The following is a 23,263-nucleotide window of genomic DNA, read 5'->3' as shown; positions in this document are numbered from 1 at the left end:
TAATGTTCATCTCATACCTATATACACGTATCTTTTCTCGTTTCAAATTACAGATGAAACTCTGCAGATTCAAGTGAGCCCAGAGGAGTATATGGAGAAGCTTGCCGATTATTGCCTCATCAAGTTATACGCCATTGCCAGCGTGAAGGAGACCAATCAAACTTGGAGTGAGGAAGATGACTTCCCTCTACAGAAGCCTAAACTTAAAGTGGAGGTGAGCGCAGAAAAGTGGCAAATTTGTATCAATATTGATGACTAACCCATATTGTGTGACTTAACAATAACAGAAGATAATAATAATACCAATGTCGAAGGAGGGAAAACTGCTATAAAAACGTACAAAAATGGGGCAATTTTCCTTTGTAACTTTCTCATCGATTGCTTAACGTGCAAACCACATCTTCCCTAATTGTATTCGAAGCAGCACTGTACTAGACAGAGTAAATTATTTAGGCTTCTGGAACTATTTGTAAATTATTTACGTTATCGACTTATAAACCACAAATAACATTGTAAAGCTCTTCTTACGAATGCACCAGTGTATTTGTGTATTTGTGTTCAATCATTGATTTTATGTTGTTTGTTCATCCCATTGAAAAAAAACACTCTCCATGAAAAATGGTGTTTAATACATAAAAACTTTTCTGGTAGTATACAGGGTGGCTCAAAAAGTCACTTAACACCCACGGTACAAGGCCACTGGAGCGTGCAACATGCAAATGGTGATGAACCAATCGTTATCAGGCTAAGGGGGAACCACATTGACGCCACCCGCGTGGTCGGCGGCCATCTTGATGTCCGCCATCTTGAATTCAACTTCAGAATTTTAAATGGAAAGGGGGTGATATGTGTGACAAGGCTAATGTTTATGTTCATAAGGAAGTTCATAAACAGAATATGCGACCCTTGTCATCTGATAACTAACTTTGGACAGAAACTGCTTCACAACGTTCCCATATGTTCTGGTGTTCCTCCCTATTGAAAAAAACTCTGCAAAAAGTACCTTCTTCCGTAAGCAAGGATGAAAAAACCTGTTTATTTAACAAATCCAAGTAGCCCTAAGCATTTAAGGTTCCGTTGATGAAAATTTGACTAACCAATCGTGTTCCACACAGCACGCCACACCATTAACTTACCAGCACTAACCATTCAGCTTTGATCTGTCGAAAATGGGTTATCAGATAAAAAGCATTGAATATTCTGTTTATGAGCATAAACATTAGCCTTGTCACTGTGAAGGACTTTTCATTTAATGGAAGCATCACACTGTAATTGTTCGCGACAACCATTCATAATGCGCAGCTCTTCTTGGATGTATCCGATTAAAATCTTGTGCAATGGCATGCGAACTTCTCTCCCTAGACATCACTTTGATCTCGATGCGTTACCGATGCGCTAAACAAATTTGAAGGTATTTTTTTAACACCCCGAAAAGGAGCAAATTGATACAAGAATTCAGTCATAACTTTTTACTGGTTAAAGATACATAAAAAAAAACCTTCACCATTGCATTTCTCGTGAAATTCTAGCCTGATTTGATATATCATATCACCCCCTTCCCATTTAAAATTCTGAAGTTGAATTCAAGATGGCGGACATCAAGATGGCCGCCGACCACGCGGCTGGCGTCAATGTGATTCCCCCTTGGCTTGGCAACGATTGGTCATCACCATTTCCACGTTGCCCGCTGCAGTGGCCTTGTACCGAAGGTGTTAAGTGACTTGTTGAGCCACCCTGTACATTTCAATTAGGCTATTATATCTGGCTAGAGTGTTACTGCATTTACTAATTTTCAACCAAACACTTTTTTGTCATAATTTGATACTTATCATGTTTTCAATTTGTTTTAGATTTTTAAAAAGTTATTGATTGCTGGGAAATTAATAGAATTGAAACATAAATAACACAGCTTTCATGCAGTTATTATTGCATTTTTCATTCAAAATTTGTCAGTGTTGTTTTTAAAGAGAGCTTGTAGGTAATACTGGTCTTAATAAGGAAACATATGGATTGTAATTTTAACTTTTTATTATGAACCTTTCTTCTTCCGTGGTAGGTTCGTGGAGTACCCAAAGTTGGAAAGGACTGTTACGCCACTTTCTCCTTCCAGAATCCGTTGAATGTGGCCCTCACTGGATGCTCTTTCAGTGTCGAGGGCCCAGGGCTCCAGAGGCCCAAGAATGTTAGTTACAGGTGAGTTCTTTTACACTCTGTACAAAATTTAACCATGAATTTTAGCATGCAATCTTAACTGTACGTTATCCATTGCAAATTTTTCCATATTCTAACAAGAAGTTACAACGCACCCCACTTCTCCTGTCCTCATGTGAACTGTTTGTTTCTGAAGTTGTGAATCGAACACACGACTGGCCTAAACCTATTACTAATCTATTGAGATAAGTATTTATAAATTATTTCAAGTAAATGAACAAATTCTACAGACATGGATAAATTATTCCAAATACTTGAATAAATTACACAAATATTTGCAAATCATTCCTAATACATGAATAAATTCTACAAATATTTATAAATCATTCCGAATACATGAATAAATTCCACAAATATTTATAAATCATTCCTAATGCATGAATAAATTCTACAAATAATTGTAAATTATTGCTAATACATGACTTCACTTTACAAACATTTGTAAATTATTCCAAATTCATGAATAAATTCCACAAGTTTTTATAAATTATTGCTAATACAAGAATCATTTTCCATAGTTCCATACATTTCCTTACTTGTCGTTGCCATATCTAAAACTGGGAAAGATCTGCCAAGTGAAGAAATATCTGGAAAAATATGTGAAATCTTCTTAGAAATATCTGAGAAGGCTAGGTCTCATGTACATTCTGTGAACTCATGGCATATTTGAAGGTTTCAACCTTGAGAAATGCCCACACCATATATTACTACTACTACTACTAATTATTATTAGGAGGAGGATTCATATCCGATAAAAATTACAAATATGCACTTTATACTGCCAAGATGTGGACTAAATAAACAAAAAATTCTAAATGCCTTTCTGAGGCATATTCTTGATACATGCCTTTTTAAAACATAGCAGACAAGGCTATTGTCTGTATTTTTTCTGACATTTGAACAGAGAGGAATATACACTTAAAACTGCCAAAATATGCACTAAATAAACAAAAATTCTGAATAGCTTTATGATGTATTATTCTTGATATATGTCTGTTTAAAGTGAAGGAGACAGGGCTAGTTTTATTATATTTTTTTGTAAATTTTTCTCTTATATTTGATCAATGAGGAATCCGCACTAACAAATAACATTTTAACTTACATAAAGATAAACAACTTCAATAACCTGATCCAAGTTCATTTAAAAGAAGTTTTATTGTGGAAAATTAATTTTCATGAAGGAAATAATTCCACTTCGTAAGCCTTTGATATATCTAAGGTAAAATTTCCATGTATAAATGAGTAAAGAAAACAAAGTAACGCCATTAGTTATTGGATTTAAATCCCTATCCAACATGGATGAAATTTTTCCATCAGTGTATCCAAGTTTTAACCTGAATGTTACTTTTTTTTAAAATATCCTCATGTCCAGTTAAATTTTATGTTAATTAACTATATTAAATTGTTTTTTCAGGGATGTACTACCGGGGGAGGTAGTAAGCTTCACAGAAAGATTTTTCCCTAAGAAGGTTGGAGAAAGGAAAATCGTTGCAACGTTCAGTTCCCGCCAAATCACTGAAGTAACTGGATCCACAACAATTCACGTCACAGAATAAGGAATTTCTCATGAGAAACAGAAAATGAACAAATTACTGTAACAGCTGATTTAGTTCTAAGTACACTATTATACATACTTGTGTGAATTTTGTAGTAACTACAATAAAATGTACACAATTTGAATATATAAATAGAAGTTAAATGTTTATTTTGATACGCAAGACGTTTTGATACACTTTGATTATTTGGATTTTTAATATTTTAATTGTACATTTTTTTCATTTACACTGTTCTTAGGGAAAGTATCAGTGGTATTTTAAAAGGAGTCGTACGGTTTTCACCCCCCCCCCCCAACACACACAAAGTGTTATCGCTCCAGAAGAATTAATTATTAATAGTTTAGTGGAAATTGTTTCCTAAAGCTCAGTAATTATAATTTTAAATTGCGAATACAGCCAACCTTCAAGACCGCGTCACCCACTCTTCAAAAAAAAATATACTTGGATCATATCTGATATTATATGTGAAAATTTGTACCACGAAAGCTAATTTCTTACTTTTAAACTTTTTTTTTGAAATCTTAAAATTTTTGGTGCATGCTTTCTTCTATTTTCATGTTCAGAAGGATTTTGAATTTTTTATACTATTACAATTTACATAATTGTTTTCATTCTCTGGCGAAACATATTGTGTGTTGCTTACTATTAGCTATTGGAACTCTGCAGTGGTTCTACCAGTGTTATAAAATAAGCATGTTATTTTGAATTACATTCTTCTTGTCATTGGAAGTGCAATCAATAAACCTTGTTTTGTTGTTCAAAGGAACAATTTGCTAAAAATATTGCCAAAACTCTTATTTCAGATAAGACTTCAAATCATCTTATAATCATTGTGTATCCCCCAGAGGAGCAGTTGAATTTTTATTTATGTAAAGCTGATTATGTTTAGTTTCTGCAATCGAAATGAAAACTAGATTTATGTTGGAAGTAAATATTTTTAGTCAAATATAAAGACGTTCAAAAATATATTAAATTCCACAGTATTACAATTTTTCAGCAAATGAATGTGTGTTTCGTTAATATGTTTATAGCATGATAAATGACAATTCTTTTATATTTGAACACAATCATTATAGACCAGTAATTATTGTATGCAAATTTTAATAATAAATAAAATATTTTTTGATACACAAATGTTTTAATTGAAATTATTCACCCTTCTAAATTTGCAGATTTGAATACTTGGTTATAATATTTTAGTTCTGTTCATTCATGTGTTTATAGTAACAACAAGTCGTTCTTTCTTCTTCACTCAAATTTTTGTTTAATTGCGATATGATGTACTACAATTAAGGATGGATCAAGCCATATCATTTGACTGAAACATGTAATTTAAATTATGAAACTGACGGACTTTTTAAAATTATGTTAGTCATAGATATAATCATGCTATAACTTGTATCCAGAACTATAACAAACTTTTCAAAAAATGTAGAATCAGGCCAGCCTACGTGGCGGAATAGATATAGTAGTGCGCCAAAAGGCCAAGGGTTCTAGGTTTGAAAACTGGGCAAATTGTGGACGTTAATTGTATTTGCCTTTCAATTAATTCACCACTTATCCTCATCGTTTTGATTACAAAAGCGACATAAATTACACAGAACTTATATGTGTGGCCTATAGTAAGAGAATCAGTTACTTAAAATGTAAATTACTTACTTATTCTAGTAAGTAATTAAGTTACTTTTACTAAGTAATGTTTAGAATACCTAAGCAGCCAACGAGACCGTGTGATTAATTTATCTCCTTCCAAAGTCAGGAGTCCCAGGTTCGTATCTTAGACAAGTCCATCTATGATAGGTTCAGAGTGAAGGACATGGAAATGTAGATTAATACTAAGTTGCACAAGATAAAAAACAGACGGTGAACAAGTAACATATTTAATAGAAACTGGACGTTATGTCCGAAACATTCAAGTACATTAAATCACGATACAGCAAGAATACACACAGAATACATCTACTTATGAGTTCTCTTCTTCTGGCTGTGAAGACCATGCCTTGTAGCCATACGCTTAATACCTGGACCGTATCAATCTATTTCATCCTCATCTTTGAAATTGACTTAGAGAAGCGGTAAAGCCTAATTTAAATTTTTTGGAAAACTCCTAATAAAGTTCTGCCAGCTTTAATCTACGAACCATCGCATCAATTGAATCATGCTTTTTATATATAAATAAAAGAGTGCTATATCATACTGAATTAATTTTGTGGAAAACAAAAAGTTTAGAAATCATATGTGCTACTATCCATCTTTAGGCTTCAAAATAATAATAATAATTGTCTTTATTAAAGTAAATTAGTTTCAGCCTCTTGGCCCACTGTTCCAACAAACCTTCAAAAAAAAAATAATAATTGAAAGATGGAGAAAGTTGCGGTAAAGAGAAAGTACAATATGAATTTAAAAGTAGCATATAATAATTATAATAGCGAGAAAATAAAAAAATATGCACGACAAATATATATAAAAGTGTTTTCCAAGGAGTCCCTTTAAAATTTGTTATATTCCGTTGCTGTTTCAATAGATATTACTTGAGGTTTCTTGTGAACGTGGTATGTGAATTGATATTATACCAAAAATGTGTTAGTCAACCCCCGTGGCGGAGTGGTTAGCACATCGCGCTGCAACGCCAGGGGTCTCTGGTACGAATCCTGGCCTGGGCATGGATGTTTGTGAGTGTCCATTCATTAACTTCATCATATCATCACTCATCCACATCTTCGCAAATTAGCCAAAAGTGGCACAAGAAGCGAAGTAAAATAAAGCAAATCAAAACAAAATCAAAAAACCAGAAATATATTCAGTATGAAGGGCATATTTAATTTCTTATTGAATTACAGCGTCACGACACGTCCTCTTTTTAAAAAGAAGGATTCAATCAGAAACTAGCCACTGCTCGAGGTCTAAAATAGGAAGTTCGAACATTTTTCGTGTGTCTGTCTTCTTAATCGAGTGTTGTAGTGGTCAGTACTTGTTCGTGTCTGCCAAGCCCTTACGTGTGGCATGTGGCTTGATTATTTTAGTCCATCCAAGTCTAACGGTTCAGCACAATAAAAACACCCGGGGAAAGGCATCGTGAAGTTGCGTCGCTGCCAAGAAGCAGATCAGAGACTTTCGGGAGAATTACCTTAGACTGAACCAATTGTCGTTTTTCTGCGTGTCACTTGTTGAAGGCGAAACGTCGGGCGGAAGTACGTGAGAGAGAGCATCGGTGCAAGGCGGTAAGCATAGAATTTTACGGTGACTGATAGTTTTAAATGTTGGATCTAGTTTCTAGTGTGTCCCCATGTGCTTCTGACTCAACTGAAGTAGAAACTACGGATTTCCCTCTGTCAGAGAGTCACCCCGATGACGTAATGGTAATGTCGGTGTCTTTTGAGATCAAGGGTTCCCAAGTTCAAGACCCGGTGAAGACACACAGTGGTTCGGATCACATCATATACTGTAGGTTAAGTTCCGATTAGTCTATCTGTGCATAAATATTGTCTAAGAGAGCTTAGGAAAACGGCGATGGAAATAAAAAGCACAGTTGAGAGATATAAAAAGAAATTTTTTTGGTAACCATAGAAGTTTAGTAATCTGACCGAATGATAAGGGGCGGCGCGTGCCTTTCCAGGCAGACAGGGCACATTTTTATTTGGGGGGGGGGGGAGGCAGATAATCTCTAAATTTTTCTTTAAGGTTTTTCAGAAGAGTTCCTTGATATAGAGTAAGTAAATTGTTCGAACAATGGGTCACTATTTGCAATGAAATGTAACAAATTCCGATCTAATATCAATAACTAACTAGGAAGATGATGCACCGTTAAGTTCAGTTACAACACGTTTCATTGTCCATGTACCCCCAAAAAAGTTCGTTTATACTTCCGAAGATAATCTGCATGTCAAGTTGTCTGGAACACAGACACAACCACACAAATAAATACACACGTACAGTAACTATAAACTCTTTCACTCGCGAAAAAAACTAATCATTTCATAAGCGATCAACACGCACACAGATGGAACGCAACGCAAACTCACACACTAACTCAAATCCGTATACAATGGAAAGGAAGGAGGATCTTTTTGAAAACACCGAGGGACTATTAAATTAGGGACACACAGGAGATGTACTATGTAGATTTTTAGCGAAAAATACAGGCTCGACCAGGACTCGAACCCGGGTCTCTGGCAATCCGTGCCATTGCTCTACCGCTGAGCTACCGAGCCGGCCTGGCTTCCCCCGCATTTTCGCTGGCGCAGAGACGATTTCACACAGGTAAAACAGCGCCAGCGAAAATGCGGGGGAAGCCAGGCCGGCTCGGTAGCTCAGCGGTAGGGACTAGTTTGTGCACTAAAAAGTGTTGTCAACTTTTCAGGTTCGCCGGAACAAGCGCGAAGAAAAGCATTCGAGGATTTTTTTCTAGCTTATTGCTGCATCTTACTGAGGAAGGTGAAAGTACGAAGGCTGAAAGCACGAATGAAGTGCCTGCCATGAGTTGGAAACACTGAACGGTGAACGAGGCAAACATGAATGGGCAGGGCACCTCGTTCACTGCCCAGAGACGGCTACGAATTTTGCGCTTTTCCATTGTGAGGGGGGTACCGTCCCTTGCCTATGCTGTAAAGATTTGGATCAGTCAGTGACGTCACGTCTCAGGGCAGAGCTGAGATCTGACTCTCTCCAACAGGACGCAGAAATATATTAGCCTCGCACAGGGTGCACGCCCTGTACATCTGGTTGCAGGAACGTAGGAGTGGAGGGAAAAAAATAGTTATATACCGATCGTCTCTTCAGATGAACTTTTTATGTTAAAATTGTTGTGGGGCAGTACCCTAGTTGCCCTTTATCTAGCATCGCCACTGCGAATGATGTCTCAAAGGAACGGAAACCAGATTACTCTTTTACAAAATTTGAACCTTTTTTTTTTTTGTAAATCTAACCGATGTCTTGCTCCGGGTACTTTAGTATACTCATTTGTCTACGTTAAATTAACGTCTGTGAAATGGTGTGTTAAGCAGCTAACCTAACCTAACCTAACCTAAACAGTGTTCCTATTATATCGATAAGTGTTTCTTTTGCTTTCCCAGAAAACAGACTGTCTGAAATCAGGTAGTCCGTATAATATTAAAGTACCTTATTTTCAAGCTGGCTCTGATTATGTGAATCTCATTTTTGTTTGTCTCTCTCTCTCTCTCTTTCCTTCCTCTGCTTATTCTCTCTTTATCAATTCGTTCTTCTTTCTTTCTCTCTTTCTTTGTCTTTCATTTCTACCCTTCTCTATCTTTCCCTTCATCTAACAGATTCTATCTCATTACATTCCTTCAATCTTTCGTCCTGTCATTTCTCCCTCTGCTCAGTGATGTGCGTCTACGCGTAAACAACGATAGTCTACATTCTACACGTAGACTACTTTATACACGTAGATTACGTAATCTATGTAAACAACATGGCGAAAGGTGATAACTTAGCAAAGGGCGCCGTGGAATTAAAAGAAAATTATACTACGTATCAGTTGCTGATGTGTGAAGAGAACTTTTCATATTCTTTCTTCCAAATTCGAACAATTTCTCACCTAGGAAAAAACCTAATATAGGAAATATTCTAGTTTTTATGAGAAAAAGACCACTTTTGCCTCACGACTGCCATCTGTTGTTGATTTTTGCATACTATGTATCATCTTCCATAATTGATAATAGAAGAGAAAATAAATTTTGTTGTAAATAGGATTAATTTAATTTCGTTAGGAACCAATATAGTTGAAAATTTCACTTTCCTTTCATGAAAGCCTTGAAAATTAATTTTAATGCAGTTTAGATTGTCTACGTAGTCTATGTAAACTACAACCCAATGTAAGCTACGCGTAGATTACGTGTAGACAACGCATGTAGACGTAAACTTATAGTCTACGGCACATCACTGCCTCTGCTGCAAATGTTGAGTGGAGCTATTTGATCTACAGATCCCGACTCAACTTCTTTATGATAAAAAATATCACACGAACTTTCAAATTATTGTACACTATATCCAACATACGCCGAATTCATATAGTTTAAATTAACATACTTATATGTTCTGAGTAAACTCACTTGATTGTTCTTATTCCTTTAGTCGCTAGAAGATGTCTTCCAGCCTAGGATTATCCTCGGGGTTTGCTACTCGTCCCTCCAGACACAGAGGAGAAAATAACAACCATGTGAGGGATATGATGACAAGGTTTGTCAGTGATTACAGCAGGCGAAGAGACAGGGAAGACGAGGAATGTGGTAAGTTACAGGAAAGTGCTCAAATTTGCGTTTGTATAATTAAGTCTCATTCTACTTGTATTTTTACCATTGTACGAACATAATTTAAACAAAATAAATATGCATCTTCTCTTCAATAACACGTACTCCATCCATTCTGTGAGGTCACTAGTGCTATTTAAGATTCTATGTAATTCGCTTTCCGCTATTCATTTGTTTTTATTTCACTCCCGCTGGGAACTTCTTTAGAACACGGAATCCTGGGAGAGTGGCTTCAAGTTGACATGGTGCATGTCGCTCGCAACAGCGAGAAAAAACATTTCATTACGTCAGCCTACTTGGATTAAGGCATTTGTGTGATTCATCAGTTTGCGTGCAAACGTATTATCGATATATATATATATAAACACACACACACACACACACACACACACACACACACACACACACACACACACACACACACACATATATATATATATATATATATATATATATATATATATATATATAATAAACCACATTAAAGGATTTGTATAAACCAAAATCGTGTTATTGTGTTCGTAGATCCATTCCATGGAAAAACTTCCAACATGGCGCAAGCTTCAGAGGGAATCGCACACAAGTGCTAATGTTATATTTTAAAACAACACACTACTAAAGAGTGAGACTAACCTACTAGAACAATTACCTTGATTTTTCCAAAAGGGGGTGTGGCCTTTTCTTGTGTATACCTTTTTATACCTTTCTATAAAATATAAATTAAATGTACAGTAAGATACTTGTGCATGCTTATGAGGAAAACAGATATAATATTCTGAACAATACAAATAACACTATTCAAAGGTGAAAAATATTCCACAGTAATGAACACGCTAACGAAACTGACGCAAAGTGTGAAATACAATAGCTGTGGCTTCCTTACTGCTTTAAAACGAGTGTTTAAGTGGCTGTTTCTTTGCAGTAATCTCAATGAAAATGACATTTGCCACGTCCCTCGCGTAAACACCTACCAGCTTAGCACAGGGGAGAGACAATGAGATACCCCTGGGCACAGATCAGGGTTACTAACGCTACAAATATATGGAAAGAAACAACAGATTTAACCCACTACTGAGGGTACAATTCGTACTATATTCTTGATTAATTATGTACAAATATTAAATAACTTTTGAAGTCTTTTCATACAGTAATTTTCTTCTATTTTTATTTTTTATTAATTCTAACCAATCTTTTTCGGGCTTCTTCTTCTTATAATCAATATGGCATCTTCTTCTTATGGCCTCTTCTTCAGTATGGCATCTTCTTCTTATAATTAATATGGTGTCTTCTTCTTATAGCCTCTTCTTCTTATAATCAATATGTCATCTTCTTCTTATAGCCTATTCTTCTTATAATCAATATGGCATCTTCTTCTTATAATTAATATGGCATCTTCTTCTTATGATTAATGAATCTTCTTCCCCTTGTATTTAATAATTAAATTGCCTTCTTCTTGCAATTAATAAGGCTTCTTCTTCTTATAATCGCTAAGATTCCTTCTTCTATATATTTACATATTTATTCCTCATCCTTTCTTTACTCTTTATTTACATCTTTTGTTTCGTTCCTTGATTTTTCTAAGGAACATTTTATATCCTTGCTACCTGGATTATTCTTTGTCCGTGGATCATTAAATGAGCTTCCCTTTATATCTTTGTATACACTCCCTAGAACGGTATGTATATCTATATGCTGCAACTTATATCCACGTTCTTGTTTAGAAACGTCGTGCAAAAGACCCAGTGGATCATAATTGATAATTGGAGGTTGTATTATTTCTCCTCCTTCCCTTACTCGTCTTGCCAGAATAGATTCTCTTGTTTTTCTACCTCCTCTCTTTCCTCGTTTCTTTGGCATCCCTTTATACCAATTGACGTAAATATCTATCTTCCAAATAAACAAAGAGAAAGGGGTCAGTTAAAGATCGCCGCCTGGCCGGCGCTAACCTTAACTTGGAGCTACAATGTATGCGCCTCCAAATGTGCTTGGGTGCTGCCGAGAAATGGCGCTACACCTGGGGAAAACAACCCAAACGCCGCACGAAACTAGGGCCTCCCCCATGGCGCAGTGGTAGCGTCATTGCCTTGTAATCAAGGGGTCCCGGGTTCGATACCCGGCGGAGGCACAAGTGGTTCGGATTCCACTTTAAACTGTAGGTCCAGTCCCGATTAGCCTTACTGCGCATAAAGTGGACTTAAAACATCAAACCAAAGCCGCACGAAACTCTCAGTTCGTGGGAACTGTAATAGACACAAAATCGAAATTGCAATTCGACATCTTTACTTTTGTATATTAATCGCTTATGTCATTACTGAATGATAATTCCCCTTTTCTCCTTATTTATATCCTGTTATTATTTTAAACTTATTTATTTATTTCCTTATAATTAGTATTAATATATACAATCGTTATTTCATCACATCTGCTCTTTCCGTTGTCTCTATTTACAATCGTATAAGTTCTCCTGGGTGGTGCCATCTCTTACCCACATTCCAAACTTATTTATGCAGCATCTTTTATAACCGTTGTTCCTCTTGCATGCTGCCATCTATGGTCCTTTATTTCAAAGAAAAGCAACGCAGTTTGTGTACGTGACACATTTTTCGATATATTTGTAAAAATGAACATTAATTTTGACAATTTGTTTTACTCTGTATGAATTTAATTGCATTCAATACGTTGAGAGGACAAGCACGAAAAGAAAACACTTTTCTTTTGAAAATATCTCAATTTCAATCTTTATTCAATTGCAACATTAATCTTCTTTATTTTCCGTAGAAAAAGTTATCGTATTATTAAGTTTCTACAGTGCTTTCTACAGAACAATAACTAGCTCAATCGTCGACCTGTTTACTCATGTTAAGTTGAACAATTGTCTTCTGACAAATTGTTAAACATTTTTCTTTCCTTTACTCTCTTTATATGTATTTGGTTTTTACTTACTAGTTGATTTTCCAAAAGTTGTATTTCTTTTATGTTTACTAATTTATCCCATGCTTAGTTTACATAATAGATCTGGTTTAATTTTCCTTGAATACACACATTGTTTTATTTGCAATTCAGTTATTGGCTGATTGTTTCACAATCTCTAAGTAGCAGTGTATACAGGGTGTTTCCGTGTCCTTGTTCCAAACTTGCAGGATGGATGGAGACTGACCCAAGTACCAATATGAGATAAGGAACCTCGGTCCGGAAATGCACCATTAAAAAGGAATGAGCCAATACTATTTGGGACTTTATATGTCAGTGGAGTAAGACAAGTGAAAGATGTGGCTTGTAGATTTAATACGGACGTTACTACAGTGTATCGTAACACTCTATGACGAAAACGTTACAGTAGGTGTTCAAAATGGCGGCCTCCAGCGTCGAAAGAAACTCCGGTCGTATACGCTCTGGAGTCGTTCTGACAATATAACAAGTATTCTTGACAACAGGCGCCCCTCACTCAAACGATTGACGAATGGGTGCCGAGCTGAGGAATACCCTTTGCATTCCCTCCTGGCTGCCTGTAATATCGTCAGAATGACTCCGGGGATGTTACAGCAGATGCGACAGAGCTTCTTGCGATGCTATCGTGTCTGCATCGACGCTTGGGGACGACATTTTGAACACTTACTGTAATGTTTTTGTCATAGAGTGCTACCATACACTGTAGTAACATCCATATTAAATCTACAATAGTTTTGTCTCATAACTTTTTAATGGTGCATTTCCGGACCGAGGTTCCTTATCTCATATTGCTACTTGGGTCAATCTCCATCCATCTTGCAAGTTTGTAACAAGGTCACGGAAACACTCTGTATATGATTGACTCTATATGCTAATGAGAGCTTTGCTTTACAGCCAGTTTTCCGAGCCTCTATGCTATAGCGGTTATCAAAACGGCCTGCGAAACCACGGAATCATGTGTTGGAATCGCTGATAAGACATCGATGTTCTGCTTATTATTTTATATCTTTCAACATCTCCTCATTAGCACACAGAGTCACGATTAGCCTCAAGCGGTAGAAATGTTCTTCCCTTGGGCTCTGATATCGCGCCTGTCTCCATATGTAGCCCCTACTACAGTAGTACTACATCCTTATCTGTGGTAGTACGTCTCTGTATGAAGTCTTCCTCTTCCAATTACTGACTTCCAAAAATGTGTTCATGTCTTCCTATTGTACAGTAGGATGCACAAGTATTGCTATGAAAATTGTACATAACTATTTTTATTAACTTTTCCCTTGAATTCGACGTGTTTTAAGGAATATTTTTTTCGTATACTGGTGCAGCTCCTTCGGCGTTTGGTTTCAATTCCTGAAGATTATGAGCATATTGATGGACAATTTGCTTGGTAATACTTATGCATCACACTCTACAATATGTGGTGATTTTATCCTCTCTCAGTTCGAGTAAAATAACCGAAGCACAATAGGAATCAATTTGAACAATAAATCACAATTAATTGGGGTTGTGCCTTGTAGTTAACAAGTTTTCTTCGTGCAATTTCTACAAGATTTTAATGGTTGATGCATAGATGAGTAACAGCTTCTCAGTAGTTTTATAAATATATTATTAGAATATTGTGTTAAATATTAATAACACAGTAAAATAATATAACTGAACATAGTATAGTAGTGTCGAAATAAAATTAAGACCATACTATCTAATACATAAAATTGGATTTATGTGTATGTGTGTATGTTTGTTCCACCATAACTCTCGAACGCCTGGAGCGATTTCAACCAAACTTGGTACGCGTATCACTTGTAATCTCAAAAGAAATACTGTGGGGGTAAGACAACCCTGGCACCTCTAGGGGTGGGAGGGGGTGACAAGTAAAAATAATCGAAAACGACCGATATTAGTGTGAAATCCATAGTCTTCGGGGTCTCTAAGATGAATAGCGACACTCCTAATGCCGTTCCACTTCAAGTTCATCACCTATGGGATGGGGGGTGAGAGAGGGTGAAAATTAAAATGTCAAAAAATGACCAAGATTAGTGTCGAATCCATAGTTTTTGGAGTCGCTGAGCTAATTGGTGACATTCACGATGACCAAACTTGGTACACATATGACTTACAATGTGGAAAGAAGTACTGTGGGGGTAAGACGCCGGTAGCACCCCTAGGGGTGGGGGTGAGAAGGGGTGACATGTAAAAGTAATCGAAAACGACCGATATTAGTGTGGAATCCACAGTCTTCTTGGTCGCTAAGATGAATAGGGACACTCCTAATGTCATTCAACTCCAAGACACCCCTGGTACCCCCTGGGGTGGGGGTGGGAAGGGGATGACATGTAAAACGACAGATATTAATGTGGAATCCTTAGTTTTCGGGGTCGCTAAGGTGAATACTGACTCTCCCAATTCCGTTCAACTCCGAGACAACCCTGGCACCCTAGGGGTGGGGGTGGAAAGGGGGTGACATGTAAAAATAATCGAAAACGACCAATATTTGTGTGGAATCCATAGTTTTCGGGTTCGCTAAGATGAATAGTGACACTCCCAATGCCGTTTAATTTATTTATTCTTGCTCCTGGAGGTGAAACTAAAAATATTGTTTATAATCAAGTTTTCAGTTAAATTGATATTATAGTGAATTTGTAAAAGATTTTACTTTATAATTTGTATACTGTACTTATGCTTTTAAATAGCTGTAAATAAAATTAGTTACATTTTACGCTATAGTTAGAATTCATTAAACAGCCGGGCAACACCGTGTAATCAGCTATTAATATATAATGCACATCAACTTACAGATCCACAACCTGAAGTGAAACCACTCAAAGTGGAGTTAACAGAATTTTACGCGAAGGACAATGCAAATTTGCATCACACAGAGGAATATGAGCTGGTTCAGGATTCTCCATCCACCCCAGTGCTCAGAAGAGGACAGACATTTCACTTTGCAGCAAGATTCGACAGGCAATACAATCCAGAAACAGACATGATCAAACTTGTATTTGAATTTGGTAAGACTCATCTCTATATCCTTGTCTGTTTATCTATTTTCCTGTATTTGACAATGATTAGAATTTAACATTATCACTGCAATAGATTAAAAAGAAACAATATAATTGTAATAAGTTTTAAAATGCTTTTAAAAATATATACGCATGTGGATACTTGTACCAGGGATTCTTAATATTTTCAAGCAGCCCTGCGAGTTTATAATTTGCGTTTAGGCATTGGTGAAGCAACCAGGAATGAAGCAGCCAATCAGAGCAAGCAAAACTACTTTACATATACTGACAGTCATGCAGTGAGTTAAAGAGTAGCTAATGTTTTAGTCGTTTGCAAAAAATAATTTCTAGAAGTGTATATTATGTATCTTCTTGTAAGTTTTTATGGTGGAATAGGTAGACAGACAATAAATAATTATTGTACAGGGTGGGGCACGGGAACCGGACGAATTTAAAAAAGTCACTACAAATTTAATTTTTGCTGGAAAACAAAAAATATTTACAGAGATATATAGTGAAGATCATAGCATTTTATGCTATTCATGTGCGAAAAAGTACATCGGCCATATGGCATCCATTTTCGCGGATGCAACTTTGAAGGCGATCATGGAAATTGGCTCCACTTTCTGCAGCATTACTCTGTCGAATTGCTACAGCTCATCACATGGTCACTTTTTGCCTGTGGAGGGGTTTCTGATGGAGTTGTCGGGGATTTTCCACAGCCAAGTAGCGGCAGTTATATTTATTTACTGAGCCATTTAGCTGCAAGTGAGCTTCATCACACATCAACAACACCATATCATTATTCTCCACATAACGCGTAAGCATTCCAACACAAAACAAAACTGCTAGTAACTATTAGTAATGGAACATTTGAATGTCTATCATAAAATGCTATGATCTTCACTATATATTTCTGTAAATATTTTTTTCACAGCAAAAATTAACTTTGTAGTGACTTTTTCAAATTCGTCCTATTCCCGTGCCCCACCCTTAGCTACATGCCATTAACATGTGTTGTTCATAATAATGCATTGCAAACGAAAGTATTATTAATCGAAGAACTAATAATATATACAGAAGAAGAAGGGTAACAAAATTTGCTGTTCTGCATGTTCACCAAGGATTCGAGTCACAACTCTCGTAGCGACCAATCAACAAGTGATCCGCTGACGTCATCTCAAAGCAGCACCTATCGCTGAGCCTCTTGCTCACGCTCTACGCTGTTGGTAGGCTCGCTCAGTCAGCTAGGGCTGTTCGGAAAATAATATAACCATGCAATGTTCTATGATACCGGAATGATCTTTCTAATTTTTATTTATAAAGCATAATTTCTTGACCTAATTAACTGATATATATTACATTTCTCTTCTTGCAGGACCAAGACCGAATTCTTCAAAAGGTACCAGGGTTATTTTATCTGTAACAGCAAAGAAGGATCTCTCCGTAGATAATTCTAAATGGGACGTTTCGGTTGACCGTCACGATGGAAATACTATAACCTTTCAGGTGAGAAATTCTAGTTTACACTTCCAGTAAAATTAAAATGACATAGAATTTTGAAAAAGCGTCAACACAATTAGGATTGCGTTGCAGTTGCATTAGTTAACATTGAGAAAGCATTTTCGAGTGGTGCGTAACTTTTGAAAATAACGAATTGTCAGCTTATTATAACTTGTTACAGTTTTTACAGTTGTTAATACGACATCACAAGAAACACAAGATACGCAACGTTGCAATATTTTCCTGTACATCGTTTAAGAGGTTTGTGGAATAGTTGTTTAACGTGTATGTGCAAGTAAGTATGTGGCAAATTGTCAATTAGCATATTCAATCACTTAGTTGTACAGTGGGATTCATGAGTATTGCAGTGCAAATCGTCCGTCACCATGTTCGTGCACTTTATTTGACCCAATAAGAGCTTCAAGAATTAAAAGAAAACTCAAAACAAGCTGTTGACAACTTCTGCACCAGCATACATTAAAATCCATCCCTTAAAAACATAGGATGTAAGCAAAAGTTAATGGAAAATAGTCATGGACAATTTGCACGGTAATAGTCATGGACAATTTGCACGGTAATACTCATGGCACTGTACACAATGTAAGGTTCAAGAATTGAACAAGAAAAATCCAATGAAACAGAGGAAACATTTACTCCGGAACATTACCCTCATTAAGAGCACAAATATATATTGTAAAAGATAAGAGAAGAGAGATAGTGATAGACTAATATTTTAGGTGTATATTGTAAGCTTTCAAAACGGCGTGCATCAAACAGCACAGGGGTTAATACTAAATTGTTACTGTCGTCATTGCTATTATTAGCGTAGTACTTATGTTGTTTTCAGTTCATTATTTTAAAAAAAGTTCCACTGTCGATATTCTGATAAAAATGGATTTTTTTCTGTATTCGGTATTTTTTTAAGAAATGAATACTATATTTTCTTAAAAAAATCTCGTGTTTCGATTGCAGGTCCTTATATCTGCGAGTGCCCAAGTAGGTATTTGGCACTGCACGTTTCAGACCAAGATAAAAAAAAGAAGAAACACCTTGAAACATAGATGTTCGGAGGATGTGTATATTCTATTCAACCCATGGTGCAAAGGTACATTAAAATTTGGTTCCAGCAATAAGCCTTCATCATAGTTATCAAAACAGATTCCTTAAGTTTGCATTTTGAAAGGTGTCTATTCAAAAGGCTTACCAGAATGGTGAAAGGTGGAAATTTACAAATGATCATCAGTTGCAAGTTTAGCTTAGTAGTTGTTGTGATTATTCATTATATTCCAAAGAGATTTTCAAGCAAGTTCTGTCAAAAGATTAGGCAAATATTGAATTTTGGATGGGTATGTTTTGAAGCTCACCAATATCACTTTGGTTACCCAGAAATATTGAATCACCTAAAAATATACTAGTTTATATTCTATGAGTTAAATAATCTCCAATTTGTTATATCAATGTTTGTGTCACTTGTCATGACATGAAGTAAGTGATCTGCTGGTACTTCCAGCTAATAAATTGATGGTAGATTGAAAAGTATTGGAAATATAATATGCTGACCAAGGCAGTAATTTAATTTTATTATAAAACATAAACTAAACGTAACGTTTCAACCTTATAGCAAGGTCTTCTTCAGACTCTGCACCAAGTGTACACATTTGTACACATTTGTGTATATAAATCGTCCTGTTTTTGTATCTTGTTACATTTGTACTTGGTGCAGAGTTGAAGAAGACCTTGCTATAATGTTGAAACGTTACGTTTAGCTTATGTTTTATAATAAAATAAAATACTGACTTGGTCAGCATATTGTATTTTTATATCATGGAAACAAGGCTTAATGGTGTTATAAAAGTATTGAGCCTTGCCTGACAAAACTTAATTGCATATTTTCATTAAAACGCTGATAAGGTGGAATTGTTAGTGAGATGAAAACGAGAGTTATTATGTAGACATTTTAATGTAAGTGACAATATAAAATTTAGCTTATTCACCATCATATAGTAGAAGATACATACGCGTGTCTGTACTTTCCTTAATTCTTGAGACCACAGTTAATGCAGAAATAACCAATTATTTAGTTATGACAGTCGATCAGTGGATTTTGAACAGATATACAGAAGTTATGAATAATTGTACTTTCAGGGAAGGGCCGAGAAAAATGAGTTTAGAGGCAAGGACAGTTGCGTTTAATACACTCCTACATACCATACAAATTTGCACATTGGGAATAAAATAATACTTTCTTATGTAGTTTTTCTCGTTTTCTGCGACGGTAAGGGGGTGTTCGCCTCCTTGCTCCCCTCTGGCGACGCCACTGACATAAGCACAGACCACTGCTTACCTAGTGAAAGAACAACACCGCTAAAATTAAACTGTAGGCCAAGTCCTGATGAGCCTTTCTGTGCATAAAGTGGACTTAAAACATCAAATATTTCTTTCCATTTCGACACACCAGTGAAAAACTTGTTAAGGTGTGTAAGGGGTGACCCTCCACATAGTACACCCAATTGTCAAAACTCAATATGCTGACCAAGGCAGTAATTTATTTTATTATAAAACATAAACTAAACATAACGTTTCTCCCTTCTAGCAAGGTCTTTTTCAGACTCTGCACCAAGTACAAATGTAACAGGGTACAAAACAGGAAGATATATATATTCACAAAAATACTCCCCTCCAGACTATTAGAAAGCAGTTCTGGAACAGTCTAGCAGGTGGCTTTCCCTTGTCAACTGTACTTTCACCTAAAAGGCTAAACATATTTTCTTCCATAAGAGATAGAGAGAGAGAGCAATGCGATATTTAAACACACGAGAGAAACAGGACATGACATAGAGTGGGACGAGGCTAAGCAGATAGGAAGGGAGAAGAGAATACTAGCGAGAAAATGGAAGGAGGCCAAGGAAATATAGAAGAAAGGTGAAGAAGACACAATGAACTGGAATGGGGGACTGAAGATAAACAAAGAATGGAAGAAGGTGTTAGAAAGAGTGGAAAGGACAAGAGAGAAAGAGGAGAGAAGAAGGAAGAAGAAAAAAGGGCGTGAGATAAAGAGTCCAACCACATTCTCTTTCAGGTGAAAGTACAGTTGACAAGGGAAAGCCACCTGCTAGATTGTTCCAGAACTACTTTCTAATGTTTGTGTATACGCGCATATATCGTCCTCTTTTGTACCTTGTTACATTTGTACTTGGTGCAGAGTGTGAAGAAGACCTTGCTAGAAGGTTGAAACGTTACGTTTAGTTTATGTTTTATAATAAAACAAATTTCTGCCTTGGTCAGCATATTGAGTTTTTCATATCATGGAAACAAGGCTTAATGGTGTTACAATTGTCAACCTCACTTCCACGTAGTACACCCTGGATTGTATTTTGCAGACTAACGAGGTTCTGGCGTCTGAACCTACGGCCAGTATAATTTTCGTAGGATTGTGTGTGTCCCGTGTCTTGTCCTTGTGTGTGCTGAGCGCCCCTTTACAGAATCAGCTTTTAACCGAAGTCAGAATATTTTAAGATTTTAGTTAACGACATTACAGTTATTTTAGTTAAGGTACAATTGTATTCTATTATATTGTTTCCTCCTTCCCTTATTTCATTTATTTTATTACCGGAGTGTAAGTAAGAAAAGGTACTAGCGAGAGGTTTAGTAACAAGGCTCAGACCATTCTATGTTCGGAGAGACGCCTCCGTCCTCCAGGTACATACCTGCGCTGTCTTCCTCGATGTACACGCACCAAAACCAAATCCAATACTGATCACGAAATTCCCTTCCGATCATCTCAGATCGGTTCGGTTGCTTCGCTATACAAATTCCAATACCTGTCGATTCATATCCGTCTGTCAGGCTGGTACCTTTCCACGGACGAGGCATGTAATGGAATTTGTAAGGTCTGCATTCCAAACCGACGAGAACATCCTGTCTCCGTTATGTTTCGTTTCAATTACACCTTCTAATATTTTACCTACAAGTCAACAATATAGTGTAGGTAAGGTAAAGGGTTGGACCCCGTATAACTTGACAGGTGAAAAATAGCCTTTAAGTGTGGACGTACCCAAAAATTCAATTTCAAATTCAAATTCAAAGAACTTGTTAATTGATATTTGGTTCGAATTTTGATGATTTGATTTACTCTGAATCTTTGAACTAACGCGATGGAGCAATTATAGTATACAAAAAAATGTTCTAGAAGGTTATCGTTGTTGCAAATACACGTAACGTAAATCATACATCGGTGATTCCTTTCAGAGGACGCTGTATACATGGAAGGAGAGGAGAACAAGAGAGAATATGTGATGAACGCTACTGGGAAGGTATGGGTGGGTTCTGTCCGAGAACCAAGAGGCCGCAGCTGGATCTTTGGCCAGTTCGATGACACCGTTCTTCCAGCAACAATGTACCTTCTAGAGCTATCCAAGCTTAAGCATACCAACAGAGGAAACGCCATACAGGTTGTTAGGGCGATATCGGCAGTGGTAAGTAATATAATATTATAGCTAGACATATGTACATACATCTGTAACAATAATTGATAAAATATGTAGTATTATCAAAAAGATATGTAGTATCAAAAAATATGTAATATTAACAATAATCGAGTATCGAAGCAATTTCAAGAATTCTGCTAGATATTTATTCTATTTGAACATATTCAGCATAATTTTAAGGACATAAGTTGTTCAAATTTAAAATTTGCATCGAATTTATAAACTCAAAAAAACACATAAAATAAGGTCCTGAGGAAAATATTTGGACCTAAAAGGGATGAGGACACAGGTGAATGGAGAAGGTTACATAATTTAGAGCTACATAATTTGCATTCATATCCAGATATTATTAGAATAATTAAATCAAGACTTAGGTGGGCAGGCCATATGGTACGAATGGGAGAGGAAAGAGGAGTTTACAGGATTCTTGTTGGGAAACCTGATGACCTGTAGGAAGGCCAAGACGAAGATGGAGGGACAACGTTGAGATGGACCTAAAGGAAATCGGTAGGGATGGAAAAGAGTATATAGATCTAGCTCGGGATAGGGACAGATGGAAGGACTGTGTTGCTGCAGCCATGAACCTTCGGGTTTATGAAGGCTAGAGAGTTAGTTAGTTAGTCAAAAAACCACAGCAACTGTACCTATTTAAGAAACCAATTCTGTCAACTGTTAATTACATTTCACATCGCAAATTATAGTAGAATATGTAAATGAAGGGTAGATTCAACAAGAATTAAAGTAGCTTTCTTGTCCACCGATGCCAAATTTCTAGGTGCTTTGCCTGAAGCTAAAAGCGAAACGAAAATACGTAACCAGAAAAGGGGGGGGGAACTCCAGCATCTTTCAATAAATAACGGTTCCTTTTCCTTTTTTTTGTCTTCAGCCTGTCTTTCGACTTGGCAGTCAATTTTAGGTGGCCGTAAGCATTATGCATCTCATTGATTACAAAATATGACATCACATGAGCTACAAATTTTCTTCATTATGTTTCAGAGATCGAAAATATAGGAAATAGGATCAAGATAGGAAAAGATGTCCGAAATATGATTTATGTAAAGCAAATTAGGAAATATGTAAAAATATGTAACAAAACTTATGCAAAATCATGTCAGTCAAAAAAATTATTTGATATTTTCCTGAAAGAAAGAATAGAATATGTAATTATATACAAATCCGGGCTCTAATTATAGCATTCAAGACCATGGTTTTAATGGATTCAATGGTTAGAGCAGTGGTTCCCAAAGTGTGAGCCGCGGCGTACTGGTGAGCCTTGGTTGGCTTACAGG

The 23,263-nt window shown here is 36.3% G+C and overlaps 3 protein-coding genes across 5 annotated transcripts in view; all 3 read left to right on the top strand.

Moving 5' to 3' along the window:
• LOC146001484 (hemocyte protein-glutamine gamma-glutamyltransferase-like) overlaps nucleotides 1-3,911 on the top strand; it is a 50,220-nt gene extending 46,309 nt beyond the window's left edge. For all 3 annotated transcript variants that reach the window (XM_083138853.1, XM_083138855.1, XM_083138854.1), the window contains exons 13-15: nucleotides 54-214; nucleotides 2,057-2,193; nucleotides 3,626-3,911. In XM_083138853.1, the coding sequence (XP_082994979.1) occupies nucleotides 54-214; nucleotides 2,057-2,193; nucleotides 3,626-3,767 (440 nt within the window). In that variant the 3' untranslated portion in view covers nucleotides 3,768-3,911. The remainder of the gene's footprint in view (nucleotides 1-53; nucleotides 215-2,056; nucleotides 2,194-3,625) is intronic.
• A 2,954-nt stretch (nucleotides 3,912-6,865) lies between these two features.
• LOC146001774 (hemocyte protein-glutamine gamma-glutamyltransferase-like) lies at nucleotides 6,866-19,680 on the top strand. The gene is made up of 5 exons (XM_083139495.1): nucleotides 6,866-6,988; nucleotides 9,861-10,015; nucleotides 15,781-15,993; nucleotides 17,363-17,493; nucleotides 19,633-19,680. The coding sequence occupies exons 2-5, from the start codon at nucleotides 9,871-9,873 to the stop codon at nucleotides 19,678-19,680; spliced, it is 537 nt and encodes a 178-aa protein (XP_082995621.1). The 5' UTR covers nucleotides 6,866-6,988; nucleotides 9,861-9,870.
• The window catches only part of LOC146001163 (hemocyte protein-glutamine gamma-glutamyltransferase-like), a 31,650-nt gene continuing 26,861 nt past the window's right edge, over nucleotides 18,475-23,263 (top strand). Inside the window, exons 1-2 of the mRNA XM_083138452.1 lie at nucleotides 18,475-18,592; nucleotides 21,736-21,962. Of these exons, the coding sequence (XP_082994578.1) occupies nucleotides 21,750-21,962 (213 nt within the window). The 5' untranslated portion in view covers nucleotides 18,475-18,592; nucleotides 21,736-21,749. The remainder of the gene's footprint in view (nucleotides 18,593-21,735; nucleotides 21,963-23,263) is intronic.

This window comes from Lepisma saccharinum, chromosome 17 (genome assembly GCF_977018435.1).
Source record: "Lepisma saccharinum chromosome 17, izLepSacc3.1, whole genome shotgun sequence".
NCBI lineage: Eukaryota > Metazoa > Arthropoda > Insecta > Zygentoma > Lepismatidae > Lepisma > Lepisma saccharinum.
The sequence above is the reverse complement of the archived record's forward strand: the minus strand, read 5'-3'. Positions and strand labels throughout refer to the sequence as shown.